This window comes from Paramisgurnus dabryanus, chromosome 14, assembly GCF_030506205.2.
Source record: "Paramisgurnus dabryanus chromosome 14, PD_genome_1.1, whole genome shotgun sequence".
Lineage (NCBI taxonomy): Eukaryota > Metazoa > Chordata > Actinopteri > Cypriniformes > Cobitidae > Paramisgurnus > Paramisgurnus dabryanus.
Window position 1 is genome coordinate 23,207,103 of NC_133350.1, and position 16,745 is coordinate 23,223,847.

At 35.9% G+C, this 16,745-nt stretch overlaps 1 protein-coding gene across 1 annotated transcript; it reads right to left on the bottom strand.

The window, feature by feature from the left end:
* Positions 1-4,814: 4,814 nt before the first annotated feature.
* On the bottom strand, positions 4,815-16,745 carry LOC135719095 (uncharacterized). The gene is made up of 2 exons (XM_073811854.1): positions 15,120-16,745; positions 4,815-6,773 (listed from the first exon to the last, which is right to left on the bottom strand). Exons 1-2 carry the CDS (start codon positions 16,703-16,705, stop codon positions 5,456-5,458), a joined length of 2,904 nt encoding a protein of 967 aa, XP_073667955.1. The 5' UTR covers positions 16,706-16,745; the 3' UTR covers positions 4,815-5,455.

Consider the following 16,745-nt stretch of genomic DNA (forward strand, 5'->3'; position numbering starts at 1 on the left):
CAAAAAATCAACTAAATTAAATGGCTATGAAAATGTATCAGATTATTATTATTATTTTTTGCATAAATCTGTTAATCACCCTCAGTTCTGATCAAAACGAAGAAATGTTAACAATTTCCATGATTTTAACTCTTTTAATTGCCAAGTTCACAAGTGTCACTGATTTGGGAAAATACACAAAATTACAGATTTTCAATATAAAAGTGATTGTGGAATGGATTTTTTACCTTTTTTACAGTCTTGAGCTTGTCAAAGATTAGTACAAACATTGACTTTGATGCAATTTTTAGTTTTTGTGCACAATCAGATTTAATTTTTTTCTCCCTAATCAGTTGTTTGTGGCTTTTTTGCCCAATTGACTTTCATCATAACATATTTTTTTATTGCAAAGCCATGACACTTTATTTCTTCATTGTTGGCAGTTTTTCCTTTTGCTAAGAGGTCAAATTTGTCATTTTTACCGTTGATCACCATGTGGCACCCTGTAAATTCATGATTGAAAATTAAATGTGACCAAAAGCAAAAGCTAATAAATATTATCAATAACAAAATGAATGAAGGGTTATAATTGATTATGATGGAATTTCTACGCCCCTGTCAATCAAAGCGCAATGGAAATGTCTAACGCAACTTCTGATATCTGAGTTTAGGTACTGATGTTTCAATTGTCAGGCACAGTTTGTGTTGAAGTTCATGCCGCTCCTCAGAGAGACCTGAACAAAGTTTTAGATTAAATCTATTGTCATTATGAGGCCAATATAGAAAAACACTGTGAGGAGCAGCAATGCTGGTTCAAAGAGAAGTTGAGATTTGTTCAAACTTTTAAAATCCATAGGTGTTGAATCCTATTTTCAATTATAATTTGCTTTAGTTTAACTGAATAAACCACATATTACAGCTTGAAGTGAGGATTAAAAACCAATTCAGTATGAGTGCTCGCATTGAGCAACAGGGTAAAGGTCTAGCTGGACTCACCAGACCAACTTAGACCAGCTACTGCAGCCAGCTACCAGCTTATGCTGGTCTTTGCTGGATTTTTCAGTAGGGTTAAGAGCGTAATATCAACTGTATAAAGTGTCCTTGTAAAATATTTTCTTTTTTTAAATATGTAAATATGTCAATTTGTTTTCCATGCCAAAAAAGTGCATTTTATATTCATTTTTGGATTAACTATTCCCATAAATAAACAAGTTTTAGTTGTGTTATTTCATCAGATCATTGTCTATTATCTTGTCTTGTGCGCCACCTTTTGGTCATGAGATGCTGTTCTGGCTTCTAGACTAACATTTCACATGTTTTCGGAGGGAGGGCGATACAGGTGTTTCAAGTAAGTGTTATTTAGCCTTCCAACTCATTTTATGGAATACAAATAAGAAAATTCCCAACAGAATATTGGTAAACACAAAAGTCTGGGTCTCGTTGTATTGTTCAGGCTGAACTGCAGCGTCTATTCACAGGCGCGATCCCACTACTGATCAGCACGGGGGCTTTGACCTGCTCCGTTTCCGACCTGGGCCGGTTCACCCCTCCTTAGACGACCTGGCGGTCTCGGGCTCCCCCAGGAACACCATATCGACACCGAACTTAGTGCGGACACCCGATCGACATAGTCCACTACAGACCAGAACCCCTGAACTCAAGCGATCCACCAGACTCAGACTCCCAGTAGCTTGGATTACAGGCGCGCGCCACTGCGCCCGGCGAGTTTTCTTGCGATCAGCAGCTGTCTTGAATGAAACATATTGGCATGCGCGCCCTTTAATGTATGACATCTCTGCGTTTTTTTCCACATCAGTGTCCTTTGTTTTGCCTCGAAATGGAAACAAGTAAAATTTGTAATTAGGTGTGTTTGTTCAAACACTGATTCTTGAAACTTTGGCAAAAACATGTCCCACAAAGAAAAGTGCTAATTCTGTTGGAAATGAATAACATTTTCATGAAGAAAAAGAATCAATGTTATAATCAGGGGGTCCTTTGCAAATATGTAAGGTTCTTTTATAGGTTTATTTTTATTTTTTATTAATTTAATGATTATATGCTGGCATGCCTACAAAATCAGCTGTCCTCGGTTAAGATATAATCATTTAAACTTGATTAAAAAGCCAAAAGTAATAATTTAATTGAATAATATATTTACAACATGAAAGAGTACATTGTAATATGTATTAAAAACTACAAACAGTGAGTTTTGAACAATATTTACTATTATTTGTGATTGCTCAAAATGTGTCCCACATATTCGTCACCACCGTCAGATATTTATAAAAAGCAATAAAATCAGACAACTAGGGTCAACTTCATTCCTGGGGACCCCATTTTCAAACCTTCAGCTCTACTGCATTCTTCAAGATCACTCAAGCTACTGTATGTTTGCTGTTTTCTCTTAAACTTGTTCATATTTTTGGACACTACTGTGACAACCATAACATGTCAACACCGTCATCTTTGTAAAAAAAATATTAGATTAGATTATGAAATAAATGTATCATTTTTAAGAAGAGGTCTGAAGTAGCTAACAACAGAGGGGAAACAAGATGGCTAATGTGAACAACTCATCTATTTCATGTGAAGGAGTAGGTTTTTGTCACCACCGTCAGATGTCACCACTGTCAGGTTTTCAGTCTTTTCTGTCAGGTTTTATGTATTTTAGGAAGTTATGATTTGATATTTGTTCATCACAGTGCTCAGGATTGTTATTTTTTGTACCAAATATTTACATAAAGTTTAAGCAAGAAGCCATTGACTTGAGTGGTATACATTTTGGAATAATGAGGCCAATGTCACCACCGTCAGATGGAGTTTTATTTGTTTTAAATGAATATGCTTACAATGTTTCTTCAGTGCTGTTGAGTTATTAAATTAATAGTCTCTATTAATACAAAAATATGTTTATTAAATAAAAAAAATCATTACTTCTTCTATTTAGGCTTAAAGTAAATGTTGTATGAGTAATAACTGGAAAAAACGCCTATTTTATGAAAAAAATACGAACAGGGGAGGTTGCACCGGTAAATTGCTGAACAGCCAAGACCTTGGTCTATAATGATATACCTTCAGATTTTGTAATTTAACTAACTTTTTTTCTCAAAATTTAAACCTGTTTTATCCAAATTCCCAAGAATCACTAACAACTAATTATATTTCATAATTAAACTAAGGCCTAGTCCTGGCTTAACCTCTGTCCGGGAAACTGCCCCTATAAGCTTACATATAGTTTTTGTTGGGTATATTACTGATCATACACTGTTACACTCTAAAAACAAACAGTGCTAAAAGTGGTTCTGGGCTCGTAATCATAGAGGAACCATTTTTAATGCTATAGCATATGAAGCACCAATGAAGAACCATACAAGGGTCATATAGCACCAATATAGCACCAGATATTCCATATAGCACTATATGGTACACAGGTGCTACACAGGTACTTCATCTGTGCTTAAAATGGTTCTTAAAATGGTTCCTCTATGATTACAGGCCAAGACATAAGGAAAGTGATCACACAAACCTACAGAACCTTGTGTCACTGTTTATCTCCTATCAAATACATTAAGTACGACATTAACAGCATGGTACATAAAAAATAAAAAGCACTCTTTTCTTCCTTCTTGGACAACCAACCAATCGGCCCGATTTCAACCTAAAATGGCCGCCCTTAACCTCTGAATCAGCCAATAGCAAGCCGGCTGACACTATATAGCAGCATGTGACACTATACATTCATGAATCATGAAGACATTACAATTATATTAGTATTTAAATATTTTAATTTAAATTTGTTCACGAAAGGTTTAACAATATTACAAAGAAGTTCGATTAAGTTTGATTAAGTTCCAACATGTTAATGAAATAGACAAATGAATCACATAATTTACATTTCACAAAGCTGTTTATGAAGAAAAGACTAAAGTTTGCAAACACTTAGATTAAAATACTTTGATGATCAAGCCTGAACTTCACTTAAACACCATTGTAATTTTTGCCATCTGTATGGCTGTTGCCTTTGGCGTGGTAACTGGCATGGGAACATTATGTTTTGGGTCAGGGTTTTATACTCTATTAATTTCATGTAATGGTGTAACTGCAATCTTGTAGAATAGATACTTCAAAATTAATTTTGGTTAATAATGCTATTGTACAATTTTTGGTATTTTATTTTCCCAGTATAAACTTTAAAACGTAAAAGGGGCTCTACTTAAAAACTTACTTCAATTGGTAACACCTAATATTTAAACATTTTTAACTTTAATTATTTCACTAAAACTGAGAGAAAAAAAAACATTGCCATTATTTTAGGCATTACCAATAATCCAACTTTACCCTTTTTTCTTTAAAGTTTTTTGTATATTATGCTTATTTTATATACCATTTGGCTGTCTTGATACATTCTGTGCCCATAAAAAATATTGGTACTGTTTAGCACTTAAATAAGTTTCGCTAATATACATCTTATCCATTTTATTTTGTAATATAAAAACAATACTCTTTATATTTCATAATGTTATATTAATTCCTATCTACTGTATACTAAAATGTATTTACTGTAAATTTGCTGCTTTGCAACAATGCAATAAGAAACTTGTCAAAAGTGCTATAGAAATACATTTAAATTAAAGTAATTCACACATTCTTTGTTGTAAAGTGCATGATATTTAGGAGACCTCTCCATGCAGCTCTCTTAAATCATTTAGGCACTGAGTCTTAACACTTAGAAGGCTTTATAAATCACACTTATTCTTAAGTCTAGAAATAAGATTAAAATGAGGTCATTCTTAGAATTTTGACACAATTTAATACATTTTTATACATATGGGCCCAGATATTTTGGTAATAAAAATAGACCTAAGTGGGTAAAATAATAACATGGTTTTATGAAACAACATTTCACTGGTGTGCATCTTGAGACAAAACAATGAGTGATATCTTTTATGGCAAAAATAGAAATAATAAAATTGATGAGACATTGGCTGGATGAACAGGATAATCGAGCAGTGGGATTTTCTGTGATACCGCACCAATAAATTCTTATATAATAGTTAAATATGTACATTTGTCATCTTTTAGCTGGCGGCAGTTCATGTAAGTTTATAACCATAATAACACAAATGACGTTTAAACTATCAATGCGGTTAAACACATAAGCAGGGACGAGCAAAAGAAATTAAAAAAACATTCTAACACACTGCAGAAGCATTTTAATCAGCAATAGATGTAGATGTTACATGGACAAAGAAAAAATAAGACCTGTTTAAAATGATTTAAGACCTAGAACTTAAGACTTCATAGGGCCTTACATTTTGATTTTGAAATGTTAGACTTTTTAAGACCCTGCGGAAACCCTGACTGAAGACACGCACATATCATAATGTGATAAAAAACATTTAAAGAATGAAAACACCAAACCGCTATTTACAAATTGTTGGGTTTGATTCCCTGTGTTCAGTGTGACCTTTCCACATTAAAGACATGTGGATGTGCACTCTCCTTTCTTAATTCTTATGTGATTCACAAGGGATTTTGGATGTCCAAAACTCTTTCCACACTGAAGACACATGTATAGGCGCTCTCCAATGTGGACACTCATGTGATCTTTAAGATGCCCGCTCTGTTTGAAACTCTTTTCACACTGAGGACATTGGTATGGCCGCTCTCCAGTGTGAACTCTCATGTGGCCATTAAGGCTACTTTTTTGAACAAAACTCTTTTCACACTGAGGACATTGGTATGGCCGCTCTCCAGTGTGAATTCTTATGTGGTTTGTAAGATGTATTTTTACTACAAAACTTTTTTCACAGTGAGGGCATGGGTATGGGCGCTCTCCAGTGTGAATCCTCATGTGATTAATAAGATGTCTTTTCGTTGTGAAACTCTTTCCACACTGAGGACATGGGTGTTGGCGCTCTCCAGTGTGAACTCTCACATGGGCATTAAGGCTACTTTTTTGAGGAAAACTCTTTTCACACTGAGGACATGGGTATGGCCGCTCTCCAGTGTGAAGTCTTATGTGCTCTGTAAGGGTTTTTTTAGTGCCGAAACTCTTTTCACACTGAAGACATTTGTAAGGGCGCTCTCCAGTGTGAATTTTAGTATGCTCTTTAAGACTTCCTTTCGTCATGAAGCTTTTTTCACACTCAGTACATGTGTATGGGCGCTCTCCAGTGTGAATTCTCATGTGAATATCAAGGCAACATTTCTTTGTGAATCTCTTTTCACACTGAAGACATTGGTAAGGGCGCTCTCCAGTATGAATCTTCATGTGATCTGTAAGATGTCCCTGCGTCATAAAACTCTTTCCACACTGTAGACACATGTATGGACCCTCTCCAGTGTGAATTGTTATGTGATTTGTAAGATATCCTTTCCGTCTGAATCTTTTTCCACACTGAGGACATGGGTATGGACGCACTCCAGTGTGAATTTTTATGTGATCTGTAAGATTTCCTTTCAGTCCGAATCTCTTTCCACACTGAAGACATGGGTATGGCCGCTCTCCAGTGTGAATTTTCATGTGGGCATCAAGGCCGTTTTTTTGAGTGAAACTTTTTCCACACTGAAGACATGTGTGTGGGGACTCTCCAGTGTGAACTCTCATGTGATCCACAAGGTATCCTTTTCTTGCAAATCCCTTTTCACAGTGAGGGCAAGTAAAAGATTTGCTGTCTTCTGTTCCTGGCTTTCTTTTTGGACATGAAGTATTTTTCTTCTGCAAACCACCAGAAGATATTTCTGCCATTATGGAATGATGTTCCTGACACTGATGATGTTTCTTCCAATTCCTACAGCAATGAAAGAAGACAAAAGATATATAGATTTATGATATTTAAAGGAATAGTCTACTCATTTTCAATATTAAACTATGTTATTACCTTAACTAAGAATTGTTGAAACATCCCTCTGTCATCTGTGTGCGTGCACGTAAGCGCTGGGGCGCGCTGCGACACTTCGATAGCATTTAGCTTAGCCCCATTCATTCAATGGTATCAAACAGAGATAAAGTTAGAAGTGACCAAACACAGCAACGTTTTTCCCTATTTAAGACGAGTAGTTATACGAGCAAGTTTGGTAGTACAAAATAAAACGTAGCGCTTTTCTAAGCGGATTTAATAGATATACGATATAGTTCCTCTTTTAAATCCGCTTAGAAAAGCGCTACGTTTTATTTTGTACCACCAAACTTGCTCGTATAACTACTCGTCTTAAATAGGAAAAACGTTGCTGTGTTTGGTCACTTCTAACTTTATCTCTAAATGGTACCATTGAATGAATGGGGCTAAGCTAAATGCTATCGAAGTGTCGCAGCGCGCCCCAGCGCTTACGTGCACGCACTAAGATGATAGAGGGATGTATCAACTCTTCTTAGTTAAGGTAATAACATAGTTTAATATTGAAAATGAGTAGACTATTCCTTTAACTTTTAATTAAAGCTTTTCTGTCATAATCATGTTAAGACATTGTAAGGGGAAAAATATATAATCCCCCATCCATCCGTTGACCCAACGGCGGAATCCAATCGGCATGGTGAAGAATTATAGCTTTTCCGGCGCTTGCAGATGACGTTTTGGCATTACGCAATTTAGGTATTCTTATCTGACTCCAAAGTTAATACAAATCGGATTGATAATTACTTTTAACAGTTGCAGAATTTGGGTGGATGTCTGGTTATTCTGATTTAGCCCTACTTGTTATTGCATCCGTTCGGCTGCTACACATGTCACTTTGGACTCACGCACCAGCCGTTTATTAATATTTAATAATCATGCGGGCCCACGATCACAATCGAACCAGGCTTGGTCACTGCTAGAGATTGGACCATACACTGTAAAACAAATGCTGCAATTATGCAGCTGGTTGCCAGTAACTTACTGTAGAAGATAAAGACTGAAAATGTTTCATTGTTATTTAACTTTGAACAAACTGTTGCCAGTAAATAACATAAATGTAAAATCTACAGTATGTTACTGGCAGCTGGCTCAGAAGGCCGCCTTAAGCTTGCCCATCTCTGAACATACTTTATTTAGTCCCCATAGAGGTGTCAACTCACTGCAGTAGTAAACTGATGCCTACAATCCTTGCAATCATTGCTGTCCAAGAAATTTCAGTTAGAGACGATAATAACTCATGTCATCATAGACTTTGGGAATTGTAACTTTCCAGATCATTAACATGTATAACACACACAGCAAAAGAAAGGTAAAATCATGAAAAATAAAAAATATGGGTGCTTTAATGTTCCTCACAGATCAATAATACAGAATTAAGAATAAACACAAAAATATTTTTCCTCATTATCACTCTCAAAAATGATAGGCTACTTATGTGAATTCATACTGATGGTAAATTAAAGATCTTAATCAAGCTTTAGTGAGTGCCACATTTATAAGTGATGATGGGTAATAAAAAGCATTCAAACAGCAATCTGCCCCAAACAATAAGCTTTTGATCCATAATTAATACATAAATAAATACATAATAGAAAGAAATTAAGTCATGTGATGATTTTTCATCTTGTGATTTTAACAAAAATGACTAGTTACTACTACATTAAATATATTTATCCATTTGGTAGACAAATTTATCCAAAGCGATTTACAGTGAATTCGAGGTATAGGTTTATATTATTTTATCAGTGATAATAATATAGTTTGTGTAGATTATAAGTCTTAACTAAATGTTTGTAAACAAAAACACGTCTGGACTGTAACTTATCTAAAGTTTATATTACAACACCTCCTCGAACACAAAAAAAAATCTAGACATAAACTGTACCATTAATTTATATATAGTCTTATTTATAGCAGAACGTTACCTTAGCATTAAAATCCATTCAGTCCACTAACCTGTGTTAAGTATCCGTTCTTTAAATCGAATTTCTAGCAGTTCTCCTGACCTCCTGTTTTTTGAATCCAGATTTATGATAGTGATGGTCGCTTTCGAAGCACTGCTTCATGAGGCTTCGAAGCACTGCTTCATGAGGCTTCGAAACTGTTATAAGTCTTTTGTTTCAAATCATTGGTTCGGAGCGTGTTCAAACTGGCCAAGTCACGTGATTTCAGCAAACGAGGCTTCATTACGTCATAACTGTTTGATGATGTGATTTACCACTAGAGGGAGTGTTTTGAACGCTTCGAAAAACTGAATCAATTTTCGAAGCAATTGGTTCAATTGATTCGAAGCTTCGAAAAGCTTTGTTTCTCCCATCACTAGATTTATGTTTTTATTTTATTTAGTCAGTCTACTGTCCTTCTACAAACAATTTACTTATAACTTTAACTCTTCAGGGTATTTATATCATAGTGAATGAGACAGGAAATAACTAGACCGCGCGTTGGCTGCTGGATCGTACGTCAACGGCGCCGCCATATTGGTGATGGCAACTCCTCCAATACTCTCATAGCAACTGTAGCTATTTCTAAATACATCTCACAAGTAACACTAAACCGTTGTTTTTGGTTGTGTTAGATCATTATAACATTATTTTGATAAAGATTTAGCAACAAGAGGCAGACTATATGCTATAGTGTATGTATGATATAATTTTTGTGTTATAAAAATAAATGCAGACTTTTACACTTTGATTTGGATTTGCTGAAAGCACAAGAAAACTAAATAGTTGGAGTTAACAATATAAAAAGCGATATTCACAAATTAAGCTATTAGGTTTGCCTCTGCGTAAATGATTATGATTTATTAAAGCACATGATCGTATATAAATTATTCTTATTTGCCCTGAAGCGCATTGTAAAAATAACATGGGAAAGAAAAAAAAATTATTTCTTTAATTTAAAGCCGCACGTTGGTTCCATGCCGTAACGTAGCGTTGCATAGCCTGATGTGCATTCGTTCTACACCAGCGCTGGGATTAGTCCGCTTCTACACTTCCCGTCAGGGCAAAAATGAGTCTGCATGTGTAATTGCACATCTACGCAGATGAAAAATAAAACTATAAACTTTTATAGTTGTTTAAGCTGTTTTCCTGTTTTACTAAGATTAAAAAAAAGTTTTCTCCAGCTTTTTACTTTGAATACAAACTGAACAAGAACATTTAAAGGATTTTCTTCAGGAGAATCAAAGACGTTGAGATGTAAAATTCTCTTTAAAGTATTTTATTAAAGAATTGTGTCAGACAGCTTTAGAACACAATACGGGTGTACACCTGCATTGCTAAAATGATAATGACAAAAAACATAGACCAATGACAATGAAAATGACCAATGACCCCGTTCTGAGTTTTTCAGTGATTTAAATAGTGCCCCAGTTTTAGTAGCCCTCCCATTCAAACATTCTGTTTGTACTGTGCCTGTATCTTTGTGACCTTTAAGTTGCTACACAAAGAGACAGCCATTGCTGGTAAAACACAGTGCCTTTCTTTCATCAGCTATCATGCTATTCTTACCAAGGTCCCCCATCCAGGTCTAGCTGTGGAAAAACATGGTCAAGCAACAGAGAGACAACCCAATTCATTTAGAAATGAAACATATAATAAGTTAAAAGTAAAAAAAAAAAACATTTACAATAATCTCAAGATCCAACACTCTGTGTATACCTATATGCTCGACCTACAAACTAGCAGAAACTTTTATAACACTAGTGACAGTTTTGACATTTATTTCTCAGAAGTACCACTTTCCAAGACATTTAAAGCAAAATAACCCTTACATTAATGTGAGATGCTCAGGCTCATGAGACTTATTTTGTTTTGATTTGTCTGAAGTTAATTGCATATTTTAGAGATGAGAATTGAAAGATGGGGTAAATGGTGTCTATGTATGTGCCTATAAAAAATTAAGATGTTGAATTTCATTTATGCATACAAGCAATTTTAGTCATGTCAGCAATCAGCAGCGTTATGCAATTGACTGTAAATGTATTCAAACTCAATGAAAATATAACTATTATTTTTATAGAAATAAAAAGACAAATACAATCCCACAGTATTTTTTTTAAAATATGCCATTCACAATTAATGCATTTGTGGACCTTTGTACCTTATATACTGCAGACATACAGTATACATATGTGATACGTCATAGCATTTACAGATTTAAAACAACTACTGTATTTACAAGGTAAATGCCAAGTATTTTCCATAAAGTATTCAATCATTAGGAAATCACAGAGATCATACTGATGGGCAATGTAGTCAGATCAGTCGATCAATGTATTGTATGGCCGCAGCATTCCTGCAATGATGGGCAATACAGTAAGCATTCAGACAGCAATCTGTGCCAAGGCTTTTGTCCACTTTTGTCCCAGTTTTTACAATACCTCACCCATATGGCAGTTAATGTTTTGTTAATAGCCGGTTAAAGGTAACAACCTGAATTGATGTGCTCTCATTTACACTTCTCAGAGAAGCTTTTCCATTGGCTGCAGGTAACATGGCCACTCAACGAAAGTTCACAATGCATAATTTATGTATATGTATAAATCGTGCACCCCACCAATTTAAAATTGTGCACCCCTAGCCTCATTTATTCCTATGGCTCCAAACAGGGATGAATTTAGAAGCCACCAAACACGTCCATGTTTTCCCTATTTAAATATTGTTACATAGGTTGTCACACAAGTAAGTATGGTGGCGCAAAATAAAACTTTTGTTTGGAGCCATAGGAATGAATGGGGCTAGGCTAAATGCTAACACATTCACGTAGCGCTGTACAAAGATTAAAAATGCACGCATTGAAAAAAGAAAGGTATGTATTAATTCATCTAAGTTGAGGTAAGAACATAGTAAAATATTAAAAAGCGGTGGTGTTTTCCTTTAACAAGGCACATACCAGCAGCTGACCAATCTAACTATATTAGTGGATTTTATTTGGAAAAAAAAAAACATAGTTTATAGAACTACAACACATTCACATCACATCAATATGATCTATAAATATTGTAAATCAATGCCTTTCTTGATAATTAATGAACAAAAATCACAGCTCTGTCTCTAACTTAATGTTTTTTAATGGCTGACTATGAGCTTCCATGAACTATGAAGTCTCCATGAATCATGTGAGGGCTGAGCTTTTTGGACTTCTGTTGTCAGAAACACCAGTGAATCAATTAATAAAAATTGAAAATGAACAGCATACTTTGAGATTGTTTCACTAATTCAAATGTAAGACCTTTTTTAGGACCATTATGCATGAAATTTAAGACCTATATCACGACAATGAAGTAAGCATATACAAAAAAATAGCAGTACAATGTGACTAACCAGAATAATCAAGGTTTTTAGTATATTTTTTTATTGCTACGTGGCAAACAAGTTACCAGTAGGTTCAGTAGATTCTCAGAAAACAAATGAGACCCAGCATTCATGATATGCACGCTCTTAAGGCTGTGCAATTGGGCAATTAGTTGAATTAGTTGAAAGGGGTGTGTTCAAAAAAATAGCAGTGTGGCATTCAATCACTGAGGTCATCAATTTTGTGAAGAAACAGGTGTGAATCAGGTGGCCCCTATTTAAGGATGAAGCCAACACTTGTTGAACATGCATTTGAAAGCTGAGGAAAATGGGTCGTTATATAAACCTATAAAGAGGTGCAAAAAATGATAGGCTGTTCAGCTAAAATGATCTCCAATGCCCTAAAATGGAGAGCAGAGAGAACCAGAGAGACGTGGAAGAAAACGGAAGACAACCATCAAAATGGATAGAAGAATAACCAGAATGGCAAAGGCTCAGCCAATGATCACCTCCAGGATGATCAAAGACAGTCTGGAGTTTCCTGTAAGTACTGTGACAGTTAGAAGACGTCTGTGTGAAGCTAATCTATTTTCAAGAATCCCCCGCAAAGTCCCTCTGTTAAAAAAAAGGCATGTGCAGAAGAGGTTACAATTTGCCAAAGAACACATCAACTGGCCTAAAGAGAAATGGAGGAACATTTTGTGGACTGATGGGAGTAAAATTGTTCTTTTTGGGTCCAAGGGCCACAGGCAGTTTGTGAGACGACCCCCAAACTCTGAATTCAAGCCACAGTACACAGTGAAGACAGTGAAGCATGGAGGTGCAAGCATCATGATATGGGCATGTTTCTCCTACTATGGTGTTGGGCCTATTTATCGCATACCAGGGATCATGGATCAGTTTGCATATGTTAAAATACTTGAAGAGGTCATGTTGCCCTATGCTGAAGAGGACATGCCCTTGAAATGGTTGTTTCAACAAGACAATGACCAAAAACACACTAGTGAACGGGCAAAGTCTTGGTTCCAAACCAACAAAATTAATGTTATGGAGTGGCCAGCCCAATCTCCAGACCTTAATCCAATTGAGAACTTGTGGGGTGATATCAAAAATGCTGTTTCTGAAGCAAAACCAAGAAATGTGAATGAATTGTGGAATGTTGTTAAAGAATCATGGAGTGGAATAACAGCTGAGAGGTGCCACAAGTTGGTTGACTCCATGCCACACAGATGTCAAGCAGTTTTCAAAAACTGTGGTCATACAACTAAATATTAGTTCAGTGATTCACAGGATTGCTAAATCACAGAAAAGAAAAAAAAAATGTTTGTACAAAATAGTTTTGAGTTTGTACAGGCAAAGGTAGACACTGCTATTTTTTTTAACACACCCTTTCAACTAATACCCCAATTGCACAGCCTTAAGAGCGTGCATATCATGAATGCTGGGTCTTGTTTGTTTTCTGAGAATCTACTAAACCTACTGGTAACTTGTTTGCCACGTAGCAATAAAAAATATACTAAAAACCTTGATTATTCTGGTTAGTCACATTGTACTGCTATTATTTTGAACAAGACTGTATATAATAGTAAATAGTATACCTGTAATTCTAAACTGATGGCTTATATTGACCCTATACTATATGTGACATATCATGAAAATGTTTCTGTTTAAGTGCTATAATTCGGTCCTCGGTGCTTCTATCAACCTAGAAAATGTAAAAATGAACAAACCAGCAACTTAGTATTGGTAAACATTTTCTGCAAATGTGAAAAAATAAGTAATTGAAATTTTCATTGAAAGGGATCTACCGCCCCTCAATCTGCACCATACACTGCCATTTAGTGCAGAGATCAACTCGCATGCATTTAAAATAACACCTAAAAATGGCACATTTTTGCTCACACCTACAACACGATCAGCCCCGCCTCCTCAATTAGATAAACGTTTTTGTATTTTCCTTGCTCAGAGGTGCATGCTTTCAGATTGGTGCTGAATTGACTTTTAATCTAAGACCCCTACATAAAAGTTTTTAAGCTTATGAGGTCTCTGAGAGGATGCTAAGAAGCTTTACAAATACGGGCCCAGATCTTCTGGTAATAAAAATAGACCTAAGTGGGTAAAAGCATTTAAAATGACAAAGAAGATGAGGCAATAATAACTGGTTCAAATAAAGTATCAATAAACATGGTTTTATTAAACAACAATATATAGGGAGTGCATTACTGGTGTTCATCTTGGGACAAAACAATGTGATATTGTAATATATTATACAGTGATATATTTTATGGCAAAAATAGAAATAATAAAATTGATGAGATATTGGCTCTGCACAGGATATGCGAGCAGTGGGATTTCATGCTTGGCAGAGTGAGAGACCGCACTGATAAATTCTTATATTATACTTAGATATCTGCAAAAACAGAGTAAAGAACAAAGGGGAAATGCTTCATTTAGTTCATGTGCAGGTTTGTGATGCACTCATCTTGAGGGAGAGCGCACTGGCAAATATGTGAGAGGAAGAACAACTCTCATTTGTTGTGTTTTAGCTGGGGGCAGTTCATGTAAATTTATAACCATAATAACACAAATGACGTTTAAACTATCAATGCGGTTAAACGCATAAGCAGGGACAAGCAAAAGAAAAAAAAAACATTCTAACACACTGCAAAAGCATTTTAATCAGCAATAGATGTAGATGTTACATGGACAAAGAAAAAATAAGACCTGTTTAAAATTATTAAAGACCTAGAACTTAACATTTCAAAAATAAAAAATTTAAAACCCTGACTAAAGACACGCACAAATAGTGACTGTCATAAATGTCATAAAAAAAACATTTAAAGAAGGATAACATCAAATCGCTTTTTACAAGTTTTGGGATTAAAATGTTTGATTCCCTGTGTTCAGTGTGACCTTTCCACATTAAAGACATGTTGATGTGCACTCTCCATTGTTACTTATGTGATTCTCAAGGGATTTTTTCTGTCTAAAACTCTTTCCACACTGAAGACACATGTATTGGTGTTTTCCATTGTGGACACTCATGTGACCTGTAAGATGTCCACTCTGTCTGAAACTCTTTTCACACTGAGGACATTGGTATGGCCGCTCTCCAGTGTGAATTCTCATGTGATTTGTAAGATTTACTTTTCCTATGAAACTCTTCTCACATTGAGGACATGGATATGGGCGCTCTCCAGTGTGAATTCTCATGTGTTCTGTAAGATGTCCTTTTACTACAAAACTCTTTTCACACTGAGGACATGAGTATGGACGCTCTCTAGTGTGAATCCTCATGTGATTAATAAGATGACTTTTTTGTGTAAAACTTTTTCCACACTGAGGACATGGGTACGGGCGCTCTCCAGTGTGAACTCTCACGTGGGCATCAAGGGTACTTTTTTGAGGAAAACTCTTTTCACACTGAGGACATGGGTATGGCCGCTCTCCAGTGTGAACTTTTATGTGCTCTGTAAGGGTTTTTTTAGAGCCGAAACTCATTCTACACTGAAGACATTTGTAAGGGCGCTCTCCAGTGTGAATTTTAGTGTGCTCTTTAAGATTTCCTTTCGTCTTGAAGCTTTTTTCACACTCAGTACATGTGTATGGGCGCTCTCCAGTGTGAATTCTCATGTGAATATCAAGGCAACTTTTTTTTGAGAATCTCTTTTCACAATGAAGACATTTGTAAGGACGCTCTCCAGTATGAATCTTCATGTGATCTGTAAGATGTCCCTGCGTCATAAAACTCTTTTCACACTGAGGACATGTGTATGGGCGCTCTCCAGTGTGAATTCTCATGTGAGTCTTAAGGATACTATTTTGTTTGAAACTTTTTTCACACTGAGTACATGTGTACGGGCGCTCTCCAGTGTGAACTATCATGTGAGTTCTAAGATGCATTGGACTTGTACAACTCTTTCCACACTGAGGACATGCGTATTGAAGCTCTCCAGTGTGAATATTTATGTGATTCTTAAGATGACATTTTAGTTTGAATCTTTTTCCACACTGAGGACATGGGTATGGGCGTTCTCCAGTGTGAATTCTCATGTGACCTGTAAGGTGTCCTTTCAGTCCAAAACTCTTTCCACACTGAGGACATGGGTATGGACGCTCTCCAGTGTGAATTCTCATGTGACCTGTAAGATGTCCTTTCAGTCCGAAACTCTTTCCACACTGGGTGCATGTGTATGGCCGCTCTCCAGTGTGAATTCTCATATGGGCATTAAGGCTGTTTTTTTGAGTGAAACTCTTCCCACACTGAAGACATGCATATGAGCGCTCCCCAGTGTGAACTTTCATGTGCATACAAAGATAATTTTTTTTAGTAAAACTCTTTTCACATTGAGGACATGAGTATGGGCGCTCTCCAGTGTGAATTCTCATGTGATCCACAAGGTATCCTTTTCTTGCAAATCCCTTTTCACAGTGAGGGCAAGTAAAAGATTTGCTGTCTTCTGTTCCTGGCTTTCTTTTTGGACATGAAGTATTTTTCATCCGCAAACCACCAGAAGATATTTCTGCCATTATGAAATGAAGTTCCTGACACTGATGGTGTTTTCTTCCA

Coding starts and splice junctions, on each gene's coding strand:
- LOC135719095 (XM_073811854.1), bottom strand. CDS start 16,705: ATGGCAGAAATATCTTCTGGTGGTTTGCGGATGAAAAATACTTCATGT. Junction 6,774..15,119: donor CACATAAGTAACAATGGAGA/GTGCACATCAAC, acceptor TCATTGCTGTAG/GAATTGGAAGAAACATCATC.